The sequence below is a fragment of the Bos javanicus genome, chromosome 10 (assembly GCF_032452875.1).
Source record: "Bos javanicus breed banteng chromosome 10, ARS-OSU_banteng_1.0, whole genome shotgun sequence".
Taxonomy (NCBI): domain Eukaryota; kingdom Metazoa; phylum Chordata; class Mammalia; order Artiodactyla; family Bovidae; genus Bos; species Bos javanicus.
This window is the reverse complement of record NC_083877.1, coordinates 35804219-35826649: the sequence shown is the minus strand read 5'-3', so window position 1 is coordinate 35826649 and position 22431 is coordinate 35804219. Positions and strand designations below refer to the sequence as shown.

The following is a 22431-nucleotide window of genomic DNA, read 5'->3' as shown; positions in this document are numbered from 1 at the left end:
CCTTTTGAGTGATGAAATGTTTTGGAACTAATTAAGAGGTGAGGGTTGCACATCATTGTGAACGTAAGAAAGGCCACTAAATTCTACGTTTTAGAATGGCAATTGTGTTGTCAATTTTACTTCACTTAAAAAAAGGAAAAAAGAAACAACTAGTGAAAACATTAGACATACAAGGTATTAGAAAAAGAGCTCTATTTACAAACCAGAAAGTTCCCAAACTCTAGCTGGAAGAAGAGGAAGGTCTAGCAAGTATGAGCAGATCCTTTAAGAGCCCAACTTCACCCCCAAGAAACTCTGTACCAGCCCATGTGGTTAGCTCCTACTTCATGGCCCATTCCTGTTCCAATCCAATAAATAATCCCTCCGTTGGCCATAGTCCTCAGTGTTCTTGCCAGTCATCTCGTGCCCAGGCAGGCATTGGTGAACAGTACTCAAAGTCTGGCCCTTTATAGCGCAGGGCATGCAGAAACATCACAAGATCCTGGGGCGAGGGATCCTGTGGCACTCTCCGGCACTCTGAACAGAGTGGGTCTGTCTCTTGATTCACAACATCCATTTTGGTTGCCTTCTCTGATGTCACAGGCACTCCATCCAGATCCCGAGGGGCTGCCTCAGCTGCTCCATCTATCTTCTGGGAAGATGCAGCCATCTCTTCTAGGCAGTCCTTGCTGAGCTCTGAGGAAGGTGCTGTAGAGTCTGGGGCTCCTGGGCACAGGTCACCCTCACAGAGATCTAGCACATCCAGACTCTGTTTGGCCTGGTGCTCTGCCACAAGGTCCCGCAGGAGTTCCTCATCTGTCTTTGGAATGTGGCCGCCTCGGCCTCGTGAGGGACCCCAGGCGGCTGAGTTGTAGATGGGGTCATTGAGGATGGGGTGGCCCAGAAACTGGAGGTGGACTCGGATCTGGTGGGTGCGGCCTGTAAGTGGCCGGCACCGTACCACACTGGAGTGGCCATTGTAGCTCAGTCTCTGGAACACTGACTCACAGGGCTTGCCCTGAGGATCCACACGGCACACCCCTACCTTGTAAGATACCACCAAGATGGGTTCCTTGCAGGTTACTTCCTCGGTAGGGAACTCCCCCACCACCCGGCACACGTACTCCTTCTCCAGCTACACAGGAGGGAAGAGGGAGAAAGTCAGTGCATGAAGCCCAAACCCTTTTCAGTGATGACAAATGCATCCGTATCAGACAGAAGAGGGTTCAAACCCCAGCTCCACCATTTACCAGTTGCACAATCCTAGGCACATTACAGTACTCAGCTTCTTTAAAACCCATTAACTTGTCTATAAAATGTTTGCTTAGAAAAGCATTTATCACAACAGGGCTATTCCGAGGATTTAGTTAGCTGGGCTCTAACATACTTGGTATTGAGCCTGGTAAACAGTAAACAATAAATACATTATAATCAGATCCAGAATTACAAGTCTCAAGACCACAATCACCACTATTTAACTCTTCTACCCAAACCTCTTCCAACTCTATCCAGAATCTTTCCACCAAGTAGACTCTCTCCACAGTCTTAAAAACCTTGCTCAGCCTGTCAGCATTTAAAATTTTCAAAACAGCAAATTACCAAGAGAGGCAGTATATGTTATCTCTAAAGATCTTTTGAAACTTAAGAGATAAGAACTTGTCTCTGGCTCCTTAGGTGCTGACCTTCCTAAAGATGGGAAGCTTGAGCAGATAAACACAAAGGCTCATTTCAGATCTAGAACTCAGTGACACCCTTTCGATGCAGAGCATTTGTGAGTCCAGAAGTGGCCTGCAAGAAGCAAACTCAGTTTGGCTCACCTGCCGGTCCCGAACCTGTTCATGAATTCTCTCTGAGACGGCTGCTGTCTTGGCAAACATGAGGACCCCAGAGGTAAGGCGATCAAGCCGATGCAATGGGTGTAGCTCCTTTAGTTGGTGCTCCTTGCCCAGGATGAAGATGACCGTGTTGTGTCGGAATCGGCCACAGGGGTGGACAGGAATGGAAGAAGGCTTGTCTACAACCACCACATCTTCGTTCTCTGCTAGCAGGCGGATGGGCTCTGCGGTAACTGGTGGCTCATGCCTGTGCACTGTGTTCCGTAAGAAGTCATTGTCCTGCCAATGACACAGGCAACTGGTCAGCCCAGGGTCCAGCCACCTATGATCAGTCAACTTCACACACAACTTCCCCCCATCTTCCTTACTGGATGAAAGAATGGGCATAGTACATCCTTAAGCAGAAAAAGCAGTATACACCATGTATTCTTATTTTGTAAACACACAGACACACAGGTAGAAGCAGGAATTGAAAAAGAGCTAGAAGGATATACCCAAAATGTTATCTATCTCTGGATGGTGTGATTATGGTTTTTGCTGTTCTGATTATTTGTATTTTCTCTACAATAAAGTTATATTTAACAATATATTTTTCTAAAATGAAGGGGAAAATCCTCCATAAACCATCACTTATTGTGACCTTGAACAAACACCAAGCTGTAAGTCCAGAGATGTGGGCTCTAGACCTGGATTTGCTACAGGCTTACTGCATGCTCTTAGGGAAGTCACTTAACTTCTCTAGGCCTCAGTTCCCTTATCTGTAAAATGTGAGCGTCAGTCCAGATCTGTGCTTCAAAACTGTGACTGATTCAAACCACTCATTTTCCAAATGCCTTACCATCCCCTCACAAATATGGTGAGACACTGTTAATGACAATGTCTGGTACCTCTTAGCTGTGATGGAAATTTAAAGAAGGGTCAAAGCACTGGGCTACACAATTCTGGTCTCAATCTCTGTCATTTCACAGTTCTATCCTATCAGGCTCTAGGATAAATAATTCAAGTGGAAGTTATAAGAACACGGGCTTCCCTTGTGGCTCAGCTGGTAAAGAATCCCCCTGCAATGTGGGAGACCTGGGTTCAATCCCTGGGTTGGGAAGATCCCCTGGAGAAGGGAAAGGCTATCCACTCCAGTATTATGGCCTGGAGAATTCCATGGATTGTATAGTACATGGGGTTGCAAAGAATTGGACACCACTGACTGACTTTCACTTCACTTATAAGAACACAGGTGTTGGAGGTGGCACTGTGCCTTACTTCTGTGAGGTTGATCTTGGTTTCCTCAACTTCCTCACAGGCAAAATGAAGTGACAGTATCTACTCCACAGGGTTGTCATTATAATTAAATGTTAAAGTACATAAAATGCTTAACGCTGTGCCCAGCACACAGGAGATACAAATGATAGTCTCGATTATTACCGTTTGTACAGAGATCTACAATGCAAGGCAGAAAATCATCAGTGCCACTGCCAGAAGACTACATAAAAGGAGCTGTTAAGAATTCCCTGGGGCTTCCCTTGTGGCTCAGCTGGTAAAGAATCCCCCTGCAATGCAGGAGACCAGGGTTCAATCCCTGAGTTGGGAAGATCCCCTGGAAAAGGAATTGGCAACCCACACCAGTACTCTTGCCTGGAGAATTCCATGGACAGAGAGGCCTGGCAGTTCATGGGATCGCAAAAGGTTAGACACGACTGAGCGACTAACTTTCACTTTCACAAGAATTCCAACTTCTGTGCCTTGGAAACACCAAAGTCGCTTTGATGGAGGGGATAAGGTGGCTGAGGTCTGAAACATACAGGCAGTCTACTTGCGGAAATGGAGCGGTAAAAGAGTGTTACAAGTTAAAACGAGAACGCTTCAGAATGACCCCGAATTTACTCCGGTACCTATGCCCTAGTAACCGAAAACACCATGCCCCCTTTCGGGCAGGCCCCATCAGGACTCCACCTTGAGCACAATGCTGAGGTCCTGTACCGGCTCCTCGTTGAGGTGCAGGCGTCCCGCCCGGACAGCGGCCTCGTAGTAGGCCAGGGGCTGGGCTCTGAACTCCGTGCCGAAGACGTGCAGCAAGCTGTGGCCCACCCAGCGGCCTTTGCAATAAGTTCGGAAGTCAAAGTAATAGGGCCGCACTTTGCGCAAGCCGCCTTCAAAGTAGTAGCTGGTCTCAGCAAAGTGCTCATCGCCGAAGCTAACCCCTGCCCGCCGCTTCTTCGGGGGCGGCACAACGCGCTCTCCAACCGCGCCCCGCCGCTTCTTCCGCTTGCCAGGGCCCAGGGCTGCAGCCGGGGCCCGCTCCCCGTTTCCTGAGGGCTGCTTCGCGTCCCCCGAGACCGGCTCCTCTCCTGGACCCCCCGGTTCCGGGTGCCCAGGGGGCTGCTCACCCCTCGCGGCGCCGCCCGCATCTCCGTTTTGCTGAGCTGGAGCCCCCAGCCCGCTCGCTGCCTCAGCCCCGGTCGAGAGTCTTTCCGCCATGGGTCCCCTAAAGGCACTCCAAGTCCTGGCAATTGCGAGGAACCGGAGATTGGAGCACACTTGCCCAAGAACCGGGAGCCACAACCGGCCTCCCAGCCACATGACCCAGCGGCCGCTGCCTCTGGGTCGCGATCTGAGGGCGTCACTCGGCACCAACCAATCAGTGAGACCTAGTGCCGAGGCGGGACCGCGTTGAGAACAGGCGTGAAGGAGGTAGCTGAATGAGTTGAAAGCTGTTAAGAATGACTCATTAAAAGTGTAGATTCCATGTAGATATGCTCGAAGTTCCTTTACTCTGGAAAAACTCTTGAAAGAGTTATTAATATTTCAAAACAAAACAAAATGAAGATTGCTAAACTCTGAATGTACTAAGAAACACTGCGTTGTATACTTTAAAGGGTGAGGATATTTTGTGATTTATAACTCTAAATCAAATCCCTTATGATTATACAGTGGAAGTGAGAAATAGATTTAAGGGACTAGATCTGATAGAGTGCCTGATGAACTATGGACGGAGGTTCATGACATTGTACAGGAGACAGGGATCAAGACCATCCCCAAGAAAAAGAAATGCACAAAAGCAAAATGGCTGTCTGAGGAGGCCTTACAAATAGCTGTGAAAAGAAGAGAAGCGAAAAGCAAAGGAGAAAAGGAAAGATATTCCCATCTGAATGCAGAGTTCCAAAGAATAAGCAAGGAGAGATAAGAAAGCCTTCATTAACGATCAATGCAAAGAAATAGAGGAAAACAACAGAATGGGAAAGACTAGAGATCTCTTCAAGAAAATTAGAGATACCAAGGGAACATTTCATGCAAAGATGGGCTTGATAAAGGACAGAAATGGTATGGACCTAACAGAGCAGAAGATCTTAAGAAGAGGTGGCAAGAATACACAGAAGAACTGTACAAAAAAGATCTTCATGACCCAGATAATCACAATGGTGTGATCACTCACCTAGAGCCAGACGTCCTGGAATGTGAAGTCAAGTGGGCCTTAGAAAGCATCATTACGAACAAACCTAGTGGAGGTGATGGAATCCCAGTTGAGCTATTTCAAATCCTAAAAGATGATGCTGTGAAAGTGCTGCACTCAATAGGCCAGCAAATTTGGAAAACCCAGCAGTGGCCACAGGACTGGTAAAGGTCAGTTTTCATTCCAATCCCAAAGAAAGGCAATGCCAAAGAATGCTCAAACTACCGCACAATTGCACTCATCTCACGCGCTAGTAAAGTAATGCTCAAAATTCTCCAAGACAGGCTTCACCAATACGTGAACCGTGAACTTCCAGGTGTTCAAGCTGGTTTTAGAAAAGGCAGAGGAACCAGAGATCAAATTGCCAACATTCACTGGAACATGGAAAAAGCAAGAGAGTTCCAGAAAAACATCTATTTCTGCTTTATTGACTATGCCAAAGCCTTTGATTGTGTGGATCACAATAAACTGTGGAAAATTCTTCAAGAGATGGGAATCCCAGACCACCTGACCTGCCTCTTGAGAAACCTATATGCAGGTCAGGAAGCAACAGTTACAACTGGATATGGAACAACAGACTGGTTCCAAATAGGAAAAGGAGTACATCAAGGCTCTATATTGTCACCCTGCTTATTTAACTTATATGCAGAGTACATCATGAGAAATGGTGGGCTGGAAGAAGCACAAGCTGGAATCAAGATTACTGGGGAAAATAGCAATAACCTCAGATATGCAGATGATACCACTCCATGGCGGAAAGTGAAGAGGAACTAAAAAGCCTCTTGATGAAAGTGAAAGAGGAGACTGAAAAAGTTGGCTTAAAGCTCAACATTCATAAAACGAAAATCATGGGATCTGGTCCCATCACTTCACGGGAAATAGTTGGGGAAACAGTGGAAACAGTGTCAGACTTTATTTTGGGGGGCTCCAAAATCACTGCAGATGGTGATTGCAGCCATAAAATTAAAAGACACTTACTCCTTGGAAGGAAAGTTATGATCAACCTCAGTTCAGTTCAGTTCAGTCGCTCAGTCGTGTCCAACTCTTTGCTACCCCATGAATCGCTGTATGCCAGGCCTCCCTGTCCATCACCAACTCCCAGAGTTCACTCAAACTCACGTCCATCGAGTCAGTGATGCCATCCAGCCATCTCATCCTCTGTCGTCCCCTTCTCCTCCTGCCCCCAATCCCTCCCAGCATCAGAGTCTTTTCCAATGAGTCAACTCTTCACATGAGGTGGCCAAAGTACTGGAGTTTCAGCTTTAGCATCATTCCTTCCAAAGAACACCCAGGACTGATCTCCTTTAGAATGGACTGGTTGGATCTCCTTGCAGTCTAAGGGACTCTCAAGAGTCTTCTCCAACACCACGGTTCAAAAGCATCAATTTTTCGGCGATCAGCTTTCTTCACGGTCCAACTCTCACATCCATACATGACTACTGGAAAAACCATAGCCTTGACTAGACGCACCTTTGTTGGCAAAGTAATGACTCTGCTTTTTAATATGCATCTAGGTTGGTCATAACTTTCCTTCCAGGGAGTAAGCGTCTTTTAATTTCATGGCTGCAATCACCATCTGCAGTGATTTTGGAGCCCCCCAAAATAAAATCTGACACTGTTTCCACTGTTTCCCCATTAAACGTTCAAGGTCAGGAGGGGCGGCAGTGAGGATATACCCCTCCTCCAAGGTAAGAAGCAGAGGCTGCGTGAAGAGATGACCAACCTAGATGGCATATTAGAAAGCAGAGACATTGATGCTTTTGAACTGTGGTGTTGGAGAAGACTCTTGAGAGTCCCTTAGACTGCAAGGAGATCCAACCAGTCCATTCTAAAGGAAATCAGTCCTGGGTGTTCATTGGAAGGACTGATGCTAAAGCTGAAACTCCAGTACTTTGGCCACCTCATGTGAAGAGTTGACTCATTGGAAAAGACCCTGATGCTGGGAGGGATTGGGGGCAGGAGGAGAAGGGGACGACAGAGGATGAGATGGCTGGATGGCATCATCGACTCGATGGATGTGAGTTTGAGTAAACTCTGGGAGTTGGTGATGGACAGGGAGACCTGGCCTGTGGTTTGATCCCTGGGTTGGGAAGATCCCTTGGAGAAGGAATTGGCAACTCATTCCAGTACTCTTACCTGGAGAATTCCATGGACAGAGAAGCCTGGCAGGCTACAGTTCATGGGATCACAAAGAGTCAGACACTAATGAGCAACTAAATTTCACTTCTTGTAACTCAATAAAGCTGTCATATATGTAATTAAGCACACACACCCGAGGAAATATATTTTTACATTTGTCCTTCTCCTTAACAGCATGAGGACTAGAGATCTCCCACTTGCCTTCCATATGCTCCTGTCCTGAGATTAAAACTCCAAGTGGATCAGAAGATGTATTTGTCAGAATTCTTAAATGCAAAATACTGAAACCAACTCCAGTTAACTTCATAAGAGACAGAATTATTGAAAGGATATTAGTGCCTCATAGGATTCATAAGAGAGCTGGAGAACAGGCTCAGAAACAGCCAAATCAAGATAAGCCAAGACTTCTGAGAACCCACCACATGACAAAAGGGTGAATTTTATGGAGTGTGAATTGTATTTCAATAAAGTTTTTTGTGTTTTTTTTTGTTTGTTTGTTTCAGAATGTGTCTGAAATACAGACAAGGAGAAAGCTATAAGAGAGGTCTAGAGAGGGAGTCCTTGTGGAATTGTATAAAGCCTTGCTGCTCAAAATGTGGTCTGTGAATTAGCAACGTGGGAAACATCTAGCAACTTGTTGGAACTGCAGAATCTTTTCCCTCTTCCCTTCAGACCCCCTGAGTGAGAATCTCTGTTTTAACAAGATCCTCAGATGATCTGACCGCATATTTAAGTTTGGAAAGCACTGACATAAACCATGCAAAGTAGACTGTTCTCATACCTTTGGACATCCAGCATCTTCTCAACACTCTTCTTTGTGTGGGGGAATTTCCCACATTAAGTACTGTTTCCAAGAGGTAGGATCTAGAAACTGGCTTCTCAGACTCCCTAGCAACTTGGGCATCCATCACCTGGGCTCCTTTGATCAGGCAGAGCCTTTGGTTCAAGAGGCATAATAGCAGAGGAAGCAGGCAGTGTGGAATTCATGTCTGACAAGATAGCATTGGAGGGATTTATATATTTATATATGGAGTTATATTGGGGACTAACCTGGGGGAAGTTCCTGTGAGCAGTGCCCAGCTGCAGTATCTACATTGAGTGGCACTGGGGTGCTCCCTGAGAAGTCCTTCACTGAGTTTTAGAAACTCCTGGCTATATAGACCCCAAGTCTGACTCTGGCCCATCTTGAGGTTCTGTGAACTGTTTAATATATTTTAATCCTGTGGTCAACAGAATAGTCATTAGCCATATGTGGCTATTTATTTACAATGAAAGAAAATTTAAAATTCAGCTATTCAGTTACAGAAGCTGCATCTCATGTGCTCAAGAATCACATAAAACTAGTGGATACCTTATTGGACAACTTAGATACAGAACACTTCTATCATTACAGAAATTTTATTGTACAGAGCAGCTTTAATTAATCCCTTTTACCGCTTAAACTGGCTAGAATGAGCTCTATTATTTGAACTAAGAACTCTACCTAACTTACTCTGATAAGAATTTAAGCCTTTAAGAGCAATGGGGAATTATCAAAGAGTTTCTGGTGTGTGTGTGTGTGTGTGTGTGTGTGTGTGTGTGTGTGTGTGATGATCCAATTTGTGTGTGTGTGTGATGATCCAATTTTCATTCCAAAAAGATTAACTGGTTGCCACTTGGAGAAGAGACTGAAGAGTGAATCACAAGCTCTAGCTCCAGTTCAGTGTAGTCTTTGACCAAAAGGTTTCTAATTTAAACATTCAGACACCAAACAAATTTTGAACATTTGCCAAGCATCACTTGGCTTCAGAGATACAAAGGTAAGAAAGACATGGTTTCTGACCTCAGTGAAGGACTAGGCTGCTTGAGAATACAAATAAAAAACGTATTTGTACTAATCACACTGTGGGAAAGCAGAGTCTAAGACAGAAGGATGTTGACTGCTGTCATGTGGCTTCCAAGTGTGAGCAGTCCTTGGGAAGACGGAGATCATCAGGGCTTATGGTTTCACTTTTGCAAGTCCAGGATCTGGTTTGGATTTATTCAGCACACACACTAATTAAACTCAAACGACATGGATGAATTAGTAAGGGTGTGCTGTGCTCAGTGGTGTCCAACTCTTTGCAACCCCATGGACTGTACACTGCCAGGTTCCTCTGTCAATGGAATTTTCCAGGCAAGAATACTGGAGTAGGTTACTATTTCCTTCTCCAGGGGATCTTCCCAAGCCAGGAAACTGCATCTCCTGCATTGGCAGGTAGACTGTTTACCACTGCACCACCTGAGCAGCCCTATCAGAAAAGGGGACCATTTGTTAATTTACAACTGTCACTTTAAGTTGAAAGGTGTATTCAATTTTACATTAGCCACTATTTGTGCCTACTGTTAAAGGAACCCTCATTCTGGTATCAAGATATGTAAGATATGTAAGATATGGGTGGCCAAATTTGAAATCAAGAGGGTATTTTTTTGGTGAGTGGGAAATTAGAGAAAACTTCATAAGTGCCTTGAAAGGCTATGGAGCAGTTCAATGAAGCACCCATAAATCTATGATAGTCATCCTTTCTATGAATCAGATGCTACAAGATTCATGTCACCAGGTCAGGCAGCAGTTGGAGGACTCTGGGAAACCACCCATCCTCATATATTCTCTATGAATAAGCACTGGCAAAAATCTTGCCTATTATTTGCTCCTTTGTTTTCTAACTTTCTTGCTTTCCACTTCCTTCTGTGTGCATTTTCTAAGAATGGTCATAAATGTAAGTAAAAGAGTGCCTTGTAGTTGCCTTTCACATGGTGGTAGTTATCACCACCATAGCCACACTGAGAAGCTTCAGACACATCTAGAGACTATACCCTCAGCCAACCTACTTCTACAGATGGGTGGCTACTGTCTTTTCTCACATATAGCTTTGTGAGAGAGTAATCGGCCCTGGAAATTGGAGATCAGGTTGGGAGGGTTATGTCTCAGCGAACCCCTGAAGGATATCAAAGGTCATCTTCTGACACACAAAGCCTTTCTGACACACACCTCCCATGACCACTGGCTCCTTTATGTACTCTGGCCACATTTCCGTCATATCTCTATAACTCTTTGCTGTGATTTGTAAACGTGTCTGTCTCCACGGAGCTTCCTCCTAAGCCATAAAGCTGGGAGCCATACGAAGTCTTACCTGTCTTGAATTCCCGCTTAACACAATGCCTGGAACACAGCAGGATCTTGATGCCTATTGACTAAATTAATGTGGGAAAGCGTCATAACTGGTGAAAAGGACAGGGATCTCCTGTGGGAGTAAGGAAAGTAATCGCCTGCGTCCCCCATTCAAAGTGCATTAAGTTCTCTAATTTGCGTGTCTAAGGTCTGAAATTTTCGGGGACCAACACCAGTCCAGAGAACTGCTGAGGAGACTAACTTGCTTAGGGAACCAAGAAAAGTCAAGGCCTTGGAAACTGGGCTTCCCTATCCGAGCAGGAATCATGTGGAAAGCGGTGTACGCGCGGCTGGAACGCACTGATGTAGGTGGAATCAACCTGGTCCCTTGGAAAACAGGGACGGAGGGTGTGTGCTCTACCGTATCCAGGCAACAACAGTCCCGCCCGTCGTTTCCGAAGCGCATGCAGCTCACTTCCTTACCCAGCCGAACTCCTCTCGACCAATCGAAGCACAGAACATCGCCAAGTTGGGCGGTGGTTGGAGGACTCCCGGGATCCGTCACCTGGAGACTCCGCCTCCTTATTTCTTCCCTGCTGCCTGCAAAGAAACTGAGCCGAGCGTTTGCGGGCTGCTGGCAGGCGGTTGTGGTAAGGCGAAGAGGCGCAGGGTTGCGCAGCGTTTTCTATCCTTGGCTCCGGTCGCATTCCGAGATACCACAGAGGTGCCTGGGGGCCTGAGTCGTCCCGCCTAGCCAGTCCTTGAGGCTGGAGTGATTGAGGCCCTGGATCTGGACACGAGGGTTCTTTCTCCGCTCTGGACGGTACTTCCTAGTGGGGACCGGGGGACCAGGGCTCTGATGCTAGCAAAGTTTTGGTGTGGGTGGGTTCAAACGACTTCGGGATGGGAGTGGAGCCTCATTGTGACCCTTGGCATCAGTTCATACTGGGCCTCCGTCACATCTGGCCTTTTACTTCCGGGCCCTGCGCTTCCTGGGCTCTCGCTCCTGAAATTATTCAGATCTTTTCCTAAGCAGCCTTCCTAATCTCAAAGGTCTCTCCTGAAAGGAGGTGTCAGTTCATCCTACTAGACTAGAGAGTTATGAAAGCCCCCAGGGCTTTGTGGGTAGCTATTCCCTCTTAGCTCTGCTCGTGCTATTTTCAGTATAGTCACAAACAGGCTGAGTTTTATTGGGTAAAAACATGGCTTTTGGAGCAGCGGGGGTCTGGTTTCCAATTAAGGATTCAGTCTATACCAGTAATGTGTCTTTGGCAAGTTATGCTTCTGATCCTCAGTTTTTTCATCTGTAAAATGATGAAAATGTTTATCTTTCTATTTTTTTTTTTTTTTTAAAATAAGAACAGGAGGCATATAGCTCAGCTTCTCCATGTAAGGAGCCAATGAGCCAGTACTCTGACAGATAGGTTTCACCAAGCAGCAGTTTTATTATCCTGGTGTACTGTATATGGAACTGTGCAGGACTTTTAGTCTGTGTCCTATTGAAAACAGAATTTAATTGGTTGAGGACAGAGTGGTCACATCTTGGAGATCTTTGGAGGAAAGTGCAGGACAGTTGTTCTCACTGGAAATGTCCTAGAAATACCTCTATGTGTGTGCTCGCATATGTGTAAAACATCCATAACGTACATTTACCATTTTAACCATCTTTAGATGTAATGTTCGGAGAAGGCAATGGCACCCCACTCCAGTACTCTTGCCTGGAAAATCCCATGGACAGAGGAGCCTGGTAGACTGCAGTCCATGGGGTCGCTAAGAGTTGGACATGACTGAGCGACTTCACTTTCATCTTTCACTTTCACACATTGGAGAAGGAAATGGCAACCCACTCCAGTGTTCTTGCCTGGAGAATCCCAGGGACAGGGGAGCCTGGTGGGCTGCCGTCTACAGGGTCCCACAGAGTCGGACATGACTGAAGCGACTTAGCAGCAGTAGCAGCAGCAGCAGATGTAATGTTCAATGGTATTAACATTATCAAACAACCATTACCACCATCCATTTCTAGAACTTCCCAAACTAAAACTCTGTATCTATTAAACAATAACTCCCATTCCAACCACCCCATCCCCATCCCAACCACAATTTTATTTTCTGTCTCTGTGAGTTTGACTGCAGAGACCTCATGAAAATGGAATCATTCAATCATTTAGTCTTTTGTGTCTGGCTTATAGAAATTCTATTTTAAAAGACAGACTTCATTATGAAAACAACCCAAGTGCAAAGCCAGAAGAGAAACCCAATTACCCTTTTGTCATCTTTTTATCCAGAACATAAGAATGTAATAGAAGACATTTTAAATTTTGTTAGGAAAAACTAATTAAAAGGCTGTAAACTTCCTTCCCAAGTCAGTTCTTATTCACTTGAGATTTTGTTTTTCAGCTCAGATTCCAAATGAAAATGTTTGAAAGCATTGACTCTACAACCACAAGATCTGGCCCAGATCTTTGGGCTGAAATCTGTTCCTGCCTGCCACATCCTGACCAAGAGGACAGTGCCAGCAATGCCTTCTCAGACTCCTTTATGGATTCTTACCCTGTAGGCACAGGCCAGAGGGAGGCCCCACACTTTGCTGCACAGCCAGCTGTAAAGCCTTGGGCTCCCTTGCAGGATTCAGAAGTGTATTTAGCATCTTTAGGTAAGTTAGATGGCTTTTTTGTTTGTTTAAATCTGAAGCTGGAGGTTTTAAGGAAGCATGTTGAAGTTCTGTTACATCAAATCTGGTTTTCTATTCTTAATTTTTCTTTTTGCCCTCACCACATGTATCTGTCAGATGTAATTCTACAGGGGGTTTCAGGTTGGTTGTTAGGAAGGAACCCCCTTTTCGCAGTGTATCCCTTAAAACAATCTTTGTCATCTCTGGCCTCTGTTTCATCTAAATTTTGCTTTATTTGTTGGCATTCTACAGAACACTCTTACCTACTCTTAGTGGCTCATGTATTCAGGTTACCCAAAAGTGTCAAACCTATACCTTCCTGAAAGAAAAAGGTCATGACCCCAGAGCTCCATTTGGATTTCTGATGCTACAGTTTGAGAAACTGTTATATTTAATAGAATGATTGTTGGGATGGGAGTATATTGACATAATGGGCTTCCCTGGTGGCTCAGTGGTAAAGAATCCACCTACCAATGCAGGAGACTTGGGTTTGATCCCTGGATTGGGAACATACCCTGGAGAAGGAAATGACAACACTCTAGTATTCTGGCCTGGGAAATCCCATGGACAGAGGAGCCTGGTGGGATACAGTCCATGGGGTTGCAAGAGTTGGATACAACTTCCCAACTAAACAACAACATATTGACATACAGTTCATTCTTCCTCTTGTTAGCCATTTCACTTTTAAAATATTTCCTGGACGCATCTTCACTTATCTTTATGGCCTTAAGTATTTAGAGAGACTCCTAACTCAGGAAAGAGACGCAGATCGTCCCTTGATAGGGGAAAGACAAATATCAGTCTTGGACAGGATTGCCAAACTTTAAAATTGTGTTATCCTGTTTTATTAAACATCCATGAGACCCATCAACATGTCACAAAGCCAAACCTGGGAATAATTATTTGAAAAAGGAAAGACAATTCTGGAAGAAGCTTTTGAGGAAGGACAGAAAGAAGAGTCAGAATAGGGTTTACATATTGCTAAGAAATGTCTTGGAAAAACAAAAGCATTTGGTTAATGATGTGCAAGAAAAAATATGAGAAAAACACATGTGGAATGATGGCTAATGAAAAAGATGAGGGTGTAATGTGAAATTTGTTGGGAAGCCATCAGAAATAGGATAGTCATCCATGCAGTAATGGCCAAGGAGGTTAACAGTTCTGTTGTGGCAGTCAGAATCTGTCTTCAGTGATGGTAAGGAGAAGAAGCAACAGTCTGAGGAAGCTGGAGAACCAGATCCTCTGGCTTGTTGGTGCTCTGTGTCCTGGGAAAAGAAGAATCTTTCATGGAATCAGTCATGTCTTTGATTGGTAAAGACTGGTTCAGGAAGTTAAAATTTCCACTCATCTTTTCTAAAATCAGTTAACATGATGATTAAAATGTCCTTCCCTGAAGAAAGCAAGAGGCATTTCTGTTGCCTATGGCAGAGTCTGGGTGACAGTGGCAGGCAGGTTTGGAGGATGCAAGGGTGCCTGTTTCTGCCTGATCACACCTAACTAGGGACTCAGCACACAGAGAGGGGAAGACTTCTTCCAGCCCCAAAGACTACTTCCACCTTGACAAGGTCTAACAATATAAAGATTGTTTTTATTGCCAAATAAACTTATGTCAGAGAATCCACTAAGAGCAACAATTAAAAACTTTTAACCAATTCAACGTGAGATGTACATAATCCTTTTCACATCCTCCTGGAGAGAAAAAACTCCTCAAATATTTAACATTTATCAACTGTAGGTTTGTTCTTTTTTTTTTTTTACATGGTGAGCTTTTGGTGGTAACTTGTAGCAACAAAGGTGTTTGTTTTGATAAGTGGGTTCAAGTTGATGTGGCTTGCTTAGAAATGAAAACCAGATTGCGAATCATAAAGCTTCTGTTGGTCCTGGGCTTGATGTCCACTTATCCCCTCCAAAATGGCATCATTTACCCATTTATTATAGTTGGAGGCAAGACTAAATTAAGGCAGAAGACAAATGGTGATACCCTTTCTTGGATTCTTTATTCTTAAATCGTTATTTATTTGACTGCACCAGGTCTAAGTGAGGCACCCAGGATCTTTGATCTTAGTTGCACCATGTAGGATCTAGTTCTCTGACTAAAGATTTGGCCTGAGCCACCTACACTGGGAGCTTGGATCCTTAGCCACTGGACCACCAGAGAAGTCCCTCTTTCTTGTGTTCTTACTTAAACTGCAAAGAGTAACTAAACATGCATCGTCAGGAAGCCATATGGACTGCTCTCACAGGGATTATAGGATGTTTGCTTTTATTAAGACTCCAACATTCAGGACACAAGTAGAACAACTTTTAGAAAAAACTGTTAGGAGATTCCTTTTCTTTAATCAAGACTTTAATCACACATCATGATCTTAAAGGTCTCTTATTATTGTGTTCTCATCAAGTTAATTTTAGTGTCTAATGAACCACTGAATGAATCTCTCTCCATTTTCTCTGATTCTTTCTCATGAGGTTTGAAAACCACTTTATGACACTGTTATAAAAAAAAAAAAAACAGCAACCATTTACTCCTCAGAAAAACTATTTTCAGGAGTTGAAAAAAGACGACAGTATACACATCGCACGCCAGGGAAAACAGGCTTTCTTTAGAGAGATACCTGCTGGGCTTCTATGATTTCAAAGAAAACATGCCATCAGTTTATTTATGAGAATCTATAGTTTTCCCTTTTCTGGAGTTAAACATTTGTTTGATACAATGTAGAGTGAAGATGTTGTGAAGGAAAAAGAAAAATGTACATTTGTCCTTAAAAAAATGAGAGCAATGTGCTTATACTCATCAATAAGAATTTTTCAGTTGGCATTTTGCATTTTAGATTACTTTTGTTTCATATTCAGTTTCCTTGTTAAGCTCAACTTCCTCTCTCTTTAGAGAAGAAACTGAGAAGAATCAAAGGTTTAAATCAGGAAGTGACTTCGAAGGACATGCTTCGAACCCTGGCCCAAGCAAAGAAGGAATGCTGGGACCGGTTCCTCCAGGAGAAGTTAGCATCTGAGTTCTTTGTGGATGGACTTGATTCTGATGAGAGGTAATTGATTCCTAGACATGCTCCAGGTGATAGTATGTTTCACCAAAAGCATTTCTCTTCCTCTAAAGAAGTCAGGGAGAGTGACATCTGAGTCCAGATATAAGTTGATATCAACAGCAGCTTTTCTGAGCTAAATATCATTCTTTTTAAGGTGGTTTTATTTGCTCTTAGTCCAGTGGCAGATTTTTGCGAAAGGATATTTTTTCCAAAAAGCAAATACCCCATCTACATCTTGATCACAGGTTGAACAGAGTTGAGAATAAACCACCGTCTTCATTTTTAAGTACACACTGCACTTGAGAAGCTAGTCATCAATCAACAACTGGAACCATCTTCTTACCTATGAATCTCCACTGCCTTACAGAGTTTCTGTCATATTGTAGACACTCAAATTTGTGTAGCACAAATCAATGAATTTCTTAAGCATCTCTGGTGTGAAGGGACTGTGCTTGATGTCATGGGCATGAAGGGGGAGATGCAACAACATTCTAGACCCTTCTTTTGGTCATCAGAACTAGTTTGGGGAGAGAAGAATATATATGAAGACATAGCTAACAAAACGAGGCACATAAGAGCCAGATGAGCAGAAGTGACAATGTGCTTTAAGAGTTGAAAGACCGTTGAGCTCCCTCTGGGCTCTAGTTTTGTACCAAAGGGAAACAGTATCTGCAGGTGGGCCAGATGCAGAAAGGAGGAGAGAGCATTCTGTCACAAAGAGCAGGATGATGCTTGACACTGGGCACAGGAGCTCTGCCACTTACTGACTGAGTAACCCATGTGTGCCTCAGCTTCCTGCTCTGTGAAGCAGGAGTAGTAGCTCTTACCACATAAGGTTATTATGAGCCTTAAATGAGTTACTGTGTATAAAGCACTTAGAACTTGTGCCTGGCACAGGGTCAGTACAAAGTGTTAGCTATTCCTAATATTATTCTTCCTAACAGAATTTTAAAATTCACTAAGAAATTATTCAAAATGAAAATCAATGAGGGAAATAAAAACCTGAATTTTAACATATGGTTTTAGGGACTATGATTTAACTTTCCCTGGTGGCTCAGAGGTTAAAGTGTCTGCCTGCAATGCAGGAGACCTGGGTTCGATTCCTGGGTCAGGAAGATCCCCTGGAGAAGGAAATGGCAACCCACTCCAGTATTCTTGCCTGGAGACTCCCATGGACAGAGGAACCTGGTGGGCTACAGTCCATGGGGTCACAAAGAGCCGGACACGACTGAGTGACTTCACTTTCACAACCTATCATTAACGTTGATTTTCAGAGTCCCATGGTATCAGATGAATACTGCTGCTGAAATCATGGACAGTATGTAAATAGAACTTCATAGTTACATTTTATTTTTTAACTTGCGAAGTATTTTCACTTACATTATCTCAGATACTCAAGGTGGCCCCAGATCCTTCAGAAATCAGGATGGCATCTAAGGTCAGGCCAGCTACCCTCCAAGGGTTCAGGAAATAATATAAAATTTACTCTTTTTTTTTCCCCAGTAAACTGACCCAAACACAAAAGATGAAGATGCACCGATTCCTGAGCCACTAATAATTTGGTATTATATTCTCTCCCCTCTAATATTAATATTTCCTTCCTTTCCAGTTCTGAGTAACAAAGACAACTTTCTTTTGCATAATTCTTAAATAGGAATTCTTTTGCTCTGAAATACGATCAGCACCAAGACTCAAGTTCATGTTTCTGTGTATTTATTAATACCTAAAATAATGTGGTTTTCCCTTCCTTGTAGTAATAACTGGAACCCTTTTATGAAATGTGTGGTAGATGAAGATTAAATACCCACATTGCGTTGCCTTGAGCCTACATCTGTGGGAATGCTTCTTTCTGTTCAGAACAAGCACAGGAAACAGATATGCATTTGGTTTTAAACCTAAAAGTGTATGTTTTAAGCACAGGCCATTTTGTAGTGGAGTTGTGTGTTTCTTCACGTATGTGAAGACCAGATAGGTGACCCCTCCTCATCGAATGCTCTTGGCAAGGGAGCAATGGGCTGGGAACTCTTACTGTCCACATGACTCCCCCATGGTAGGTATCTGAAATCTGCTGGTTACGGCTTTATTTCTTGGCTTATGACTTTTTGCTGTTAAAGAGCATAGAATGAGCTTTCCACTATTTCTGGTCATTTGTAGTTTACTGTGAATGTCTAATACCTTTAGAGGAGGATCCTGGATGCTCAAGGAGGGTAGGCGGGGATACTTCCCCCTCGCCACTGTGCTGTGCTTGGTCGCTCAATCATGGCCAACTCTTTGCAACCCCATGAACTGTAGTCTGGTAGGCTCCTCTGTCCATGGGATTGATTCTCCAGGCAAGAATACTGGAATGGGTTGCCATCCCCTCCTCTAGGGCATCTTCGCAACCCAGGGATCAAACCCATGTCTCCTGCATTGCAGGTGGATTTTTTACCATCTGAGCCACCAGAGAAGCCCAAGAATACTGGAGTGGATAGCCTACCCCTTCTCCAGAGGATCTTCCCAACCCAGGAGTCGAACCAGGGTCTCCCACATTGCAGGTGGATTCTTTACCAGCTGAGCTACCAGGGAAGCCCTCCTCCTTCCCCCAGATCCAAATGAAAAAAAGCCCCCTGGCATAGTGGCCATTCCTTTGTGGGGGATATTGCTACTCAGATGTTTCCAGCTTGGCATCTTGCTATAGAATGAACTAAATAAACAAAAACACCCAAACAAACCACACTTAGTGCAACTAAGTGCTGTAAGTATAATTGAGCCTCAGACTACTTCAGGTATCAGAGATACCAAGATGCTCAGGTTTCTGCCTTACTAATACAGAAGACATAAGAGACGTGGGCTCAATCCCTGGGTTGGGAAGATGCCCTGGAGAAGGGCGTGGCAACCCACTCTAGTAGTCTTGCCTGGAAAATCCCCATTGGACAGAGGAGCCTGGTGGGCTACAGTCCATGGGGTCACAAAGAGTCGGACACAACTGAAGCAACTTAACATGCAATAATTTGGTATTTATTTGAAATGTTTCCTGCCCCTTGAAAATTTCTCTTCTCTCCAGTTTGGAGGAAAAAAGCCCAGACAGGCATAGGCTCTTCAGCTGTTCTCATTAAGTCTTCAGAAACTGCCTTTGAAGGGGGGCTAGTGCTGCTTATTGCCCAAGTGCCCCCTAGCGGGTAAATTATACCATGGAGCTGCTAGGATGCACAGCTGTCAGAGGAGCTGTTGTGCCCCGCACCCTGTGTTAGCAGTGAAAAACCACTGTAGGAAGGAATCGGTGGTGGGTGGGAAGGCAGTCTTGGAGTATCTGAGATAATCATTAAGTAATTAGTCAGTGAAGTCTGATGCAGTCACACTGTCCTCCTCTTCTTTCCTAGCACCTTGGAACATTTCAAGAGGTGGCTCCAGCCAGATAAGGTAGCCATCAGTACAGAGGAGGTCCAGTATCTGATTCCTCCAGAGTCACAGGTTGAGAAGCCAGCGCCCGGGGACGAGCCAACAGCAGCAGAACAATAAATTACACACATACACGCCCAGCAGCTGTCTTGGGTCCGGAGGGAAAAGCGGAGCACTCGTTGGTGGTGACGGCGGCAGCAAGGAGGTATCTAGGGAGGGAAAAAGCCCAGCCTTCTACTCCACCAAGCACGAAGCCACAGCCCCCTGAGGATTTGCCAGGGCCTGGCATGTGTGACTGTCTTGAGTAAAGTGACTGACCCAGTGTGCACTGGATCAAAGTACCACCTTACTCTATGTCTCACAGCTTGTCTGAGCTCTGTTGCTGCAGGTCAGAAGTCTGCTAAGAACCTAGTAAAGGATGAAGTGTGAAGGTATTGGGAAAAACTGATGCCCTTGTATATAATGCATAAGTTAAATGAGCTGTACTTTTTCTTGCCTCTTCTGAACGTTCCTGCCCATGTTCCAAGTGTTCCATTGGTAAACTGTCAGGGGTGTGTAGAGTGAAAGAGAGTGAAGTCTGCCTCCTTGAATCCAAGCCCCAGCTGGGGCTTCTGCCAACTCCATAATAAATATAGGGACTTTAGGGAAAAGAGGCTGGGCTTTTCCTTCGTCTGATTTGTTTCTTGTGGGGAAAATGAATGAAAGAAGTGTGAAAATGTTGGTGTCTCTGTGTATACATGTATATATATTTTTAATCTCATGCATGGTTTCTCCCCTAACTTCCTCTGATGCTTAAAAAGAGCCAGGTTCCAAATTAGACATGTAAATATGGTGTTGGTATTTGAAACCGCTCCTGGATAATTCCACGCCTGCTCCTTGTGGCTGCTTTCCTGGCTGAGCCTGTGCTTCCTTCCTTGTTTATGGTGTTCTTGTTCAGTTTGTATCGCCCACATAAAACTCTTCTCCTCAAACTAGCCGTGTGTGTGGTGTTATTAACCCGATTCCTCCAAGGGAGGTGCTTCCAGGCAGTGAGGAGTTAAAGACAAACACATGTCAATGCAGGAGAGCTGATAACCTCTGCCAGATTACTGTTTTTTAAAAAATATATATATATTTGTTTATTTATTTATTTATGGCTGTGCTGGGTCTTCGTTGCTGTGAGCAGGCTTTCTCTGGTTGCAGAGAAGAGGTCGACTCTCTAGTTTCAGTGCGTGGGCTTCTCTTTGCGGTGGCTTCTCTTGTGGAACACAGGCTCTAGGTCACATGGGCTTCAGTAGTTGTGGCACATGGGCTTAGTTGCCCCTGGGCATGTAGGATCTTCCCACAGTGGGGATCGAACTGGGGTCCCCTGTATTGGCAGGCAGATTCTCAACCACTGGACCACCAGGGAAGATTCCTCTTTTAACACGTGCCCTCTGACAAGCCAAACTTCAGTGCTATGAGGGTAGGAGCTCTGGGGTTATGGCTCCAGTGGAGCCTCTTTTTGGGTAGTAGGTTCCAAATCCCTAATGATAAACAGGTAGCCATAAAAATCTCCAGTGAACATTTGCTCATTTCTAATTCAAGTAGATTTAGAAATTTTGCAATGGCACCCCACTCCAGTACTCTTGCCTGGAAAATCCCATGGACGGAGGAGCCTGGTAGGCTCCAGTCCATGGGGTCGCTAAGAGTCAGACACGACTGAAGCGACTTAGCAGCAGCAGCAGCAGAAATTTTGCCTTGTCCAAAAGGATGGGAACCAATCAGGTTATATAAATATTTTTGTCATAATTTCCTGATTTATTTTCCCTTTTTTTTTTTTTTTGCCATTGACTACTGGTGTTAACTTTATTCCTACTGCCTTTTATTAGTAGGATGTCTTTGATAAAGTGAGTGACCCTCTGTTTCCCAAACACTTGGAGGAAGCCAGGCACTGACAATCATCTGGTCCTGGACTAAAATTGCAAAGGATTCTGCCTGGTTCAGGTGCCAGCCCTCACTGTTCCTAAAGAACCATCTGATGGCTTTCAGATGAATGGATATGTTTAAAAAGGAAAGGAAAAAAAAAAGATTTCCTTCTCCTTGCATGATAAACAAAATTATTTTTCCTCAGTAACAACAATTTAAGAAGAAAAGCAGTGAGGTCTGAAATATTCTCCCAAAGAGCAGCTGCTCATCGATGGTTAGAGAATGCTTCTGAACCAGAAAACAGCGTTACTCCCATTCAGGCAGGATTCCAACTTTGCCTTTTCCCTTTCTCCTATTTTCGACCTAAGTAACAGGAATCTTAGTGTGAATAAAGGTGGAGTTGATTTAGAGGAGCTGAGAAGGAACTGTAGGGCTGAAAGGTGGTTAGCCCAGGGTGAAAACTGGGGGCTGGGGTGAGGGGAAGGCCTGGATTTCTGGCTGCTCTTTCACTTCACTCTTAGCAGAGACAGGCTTCCACAGAAGGGAGTCCAGTGGTTTCTTAATTGGTTTAGAGCTGACAACTTAAGTGATTTGTCTAAAAACAAGGTGAAACTATTTACCCCCCCCCCCAAAAAATTTGGTATTAGTTTCCAAAGCTAGCTTTTTAATATAAATTTAACTTAGGCAATGGATGTATCAGTCCTAAATTTGAAACCAAGAGTCTGGGGTGCTATCTTTATCCATGCTGTGGCTTACTGTGGGATCGTTAAGTTAGTCAAATGACCTCTTAGTATTCTAGTCCCGTTTCAGAAATGAGACTAACCATAGGAAAAATTCTATTGGTCAAAAATGCTGATCTGTTTCCTTTGACCCTGGGAACTCCCAAGGAACTCCAGTTAAGACTTCCTCAAATCAGTAAAATTTATGAG

The 22431-nt window shown here is 44.3% G+C and overlaps 2 protein-coding genes across 3 annotated transcripts; one reads left to right on the top strand and one right to left on the bottom strand.

The window, feature by feature from the left end:
- Positions 1-175: 175 nt before the first annotated feature.
- On the bottom strand, positions 176-4431 carry RPUSD2 (RNA pseudouridine synthase domain containing 2). Its single transcript, XM_061430773.1, has 3 exons — positions 3762-4431; positions 1797-2093; positions 176-1114 (listed from the first exon to the last, which is right to left on the bottom strand). The coding sequence occupies exons 1-3, from the start codon at positions 4386-4388 to the stop codon at positions 380-382; spliced, it is 1659 nt and encodes a 552-aa protein (XP_061286757.1). The 5' UTR covers positions 4389-4431; the 3' UTR covers positions 176-379.
- Positions 4432-10722: 6291 nt separating this feature from the next.
- Positions 10723-20586, top strand: CCDC32 (coiled-coil domain containing 32). Of its 2 annotated transcripts, none has more exons than XM_061430791.1 (4): positions 10723-11178; positions 12926-13181; positions 16084-16240; positions 19597-20586. In XM_061430791.1, exons 1-4 carry the CDS (start codon positions 10855-10857, stop codon positions 19733-19735), a joined length of 876 nt encoding a protein of 291 aa, XP_061286775.1. In that variant the 5' UTR covers positions 10723-10854; the 3' UTR covers positions 19736-20586. The 2 variants fall into 2 exon arrangements, with proteins under 2 accessions (XP_061286775.1, XP_061286776.1); XM_061430792.1 differs by having other exon boundaries at positions 11111-11351.
- Positions 20587-22431: the final 1845 nt, after the last annotated feature.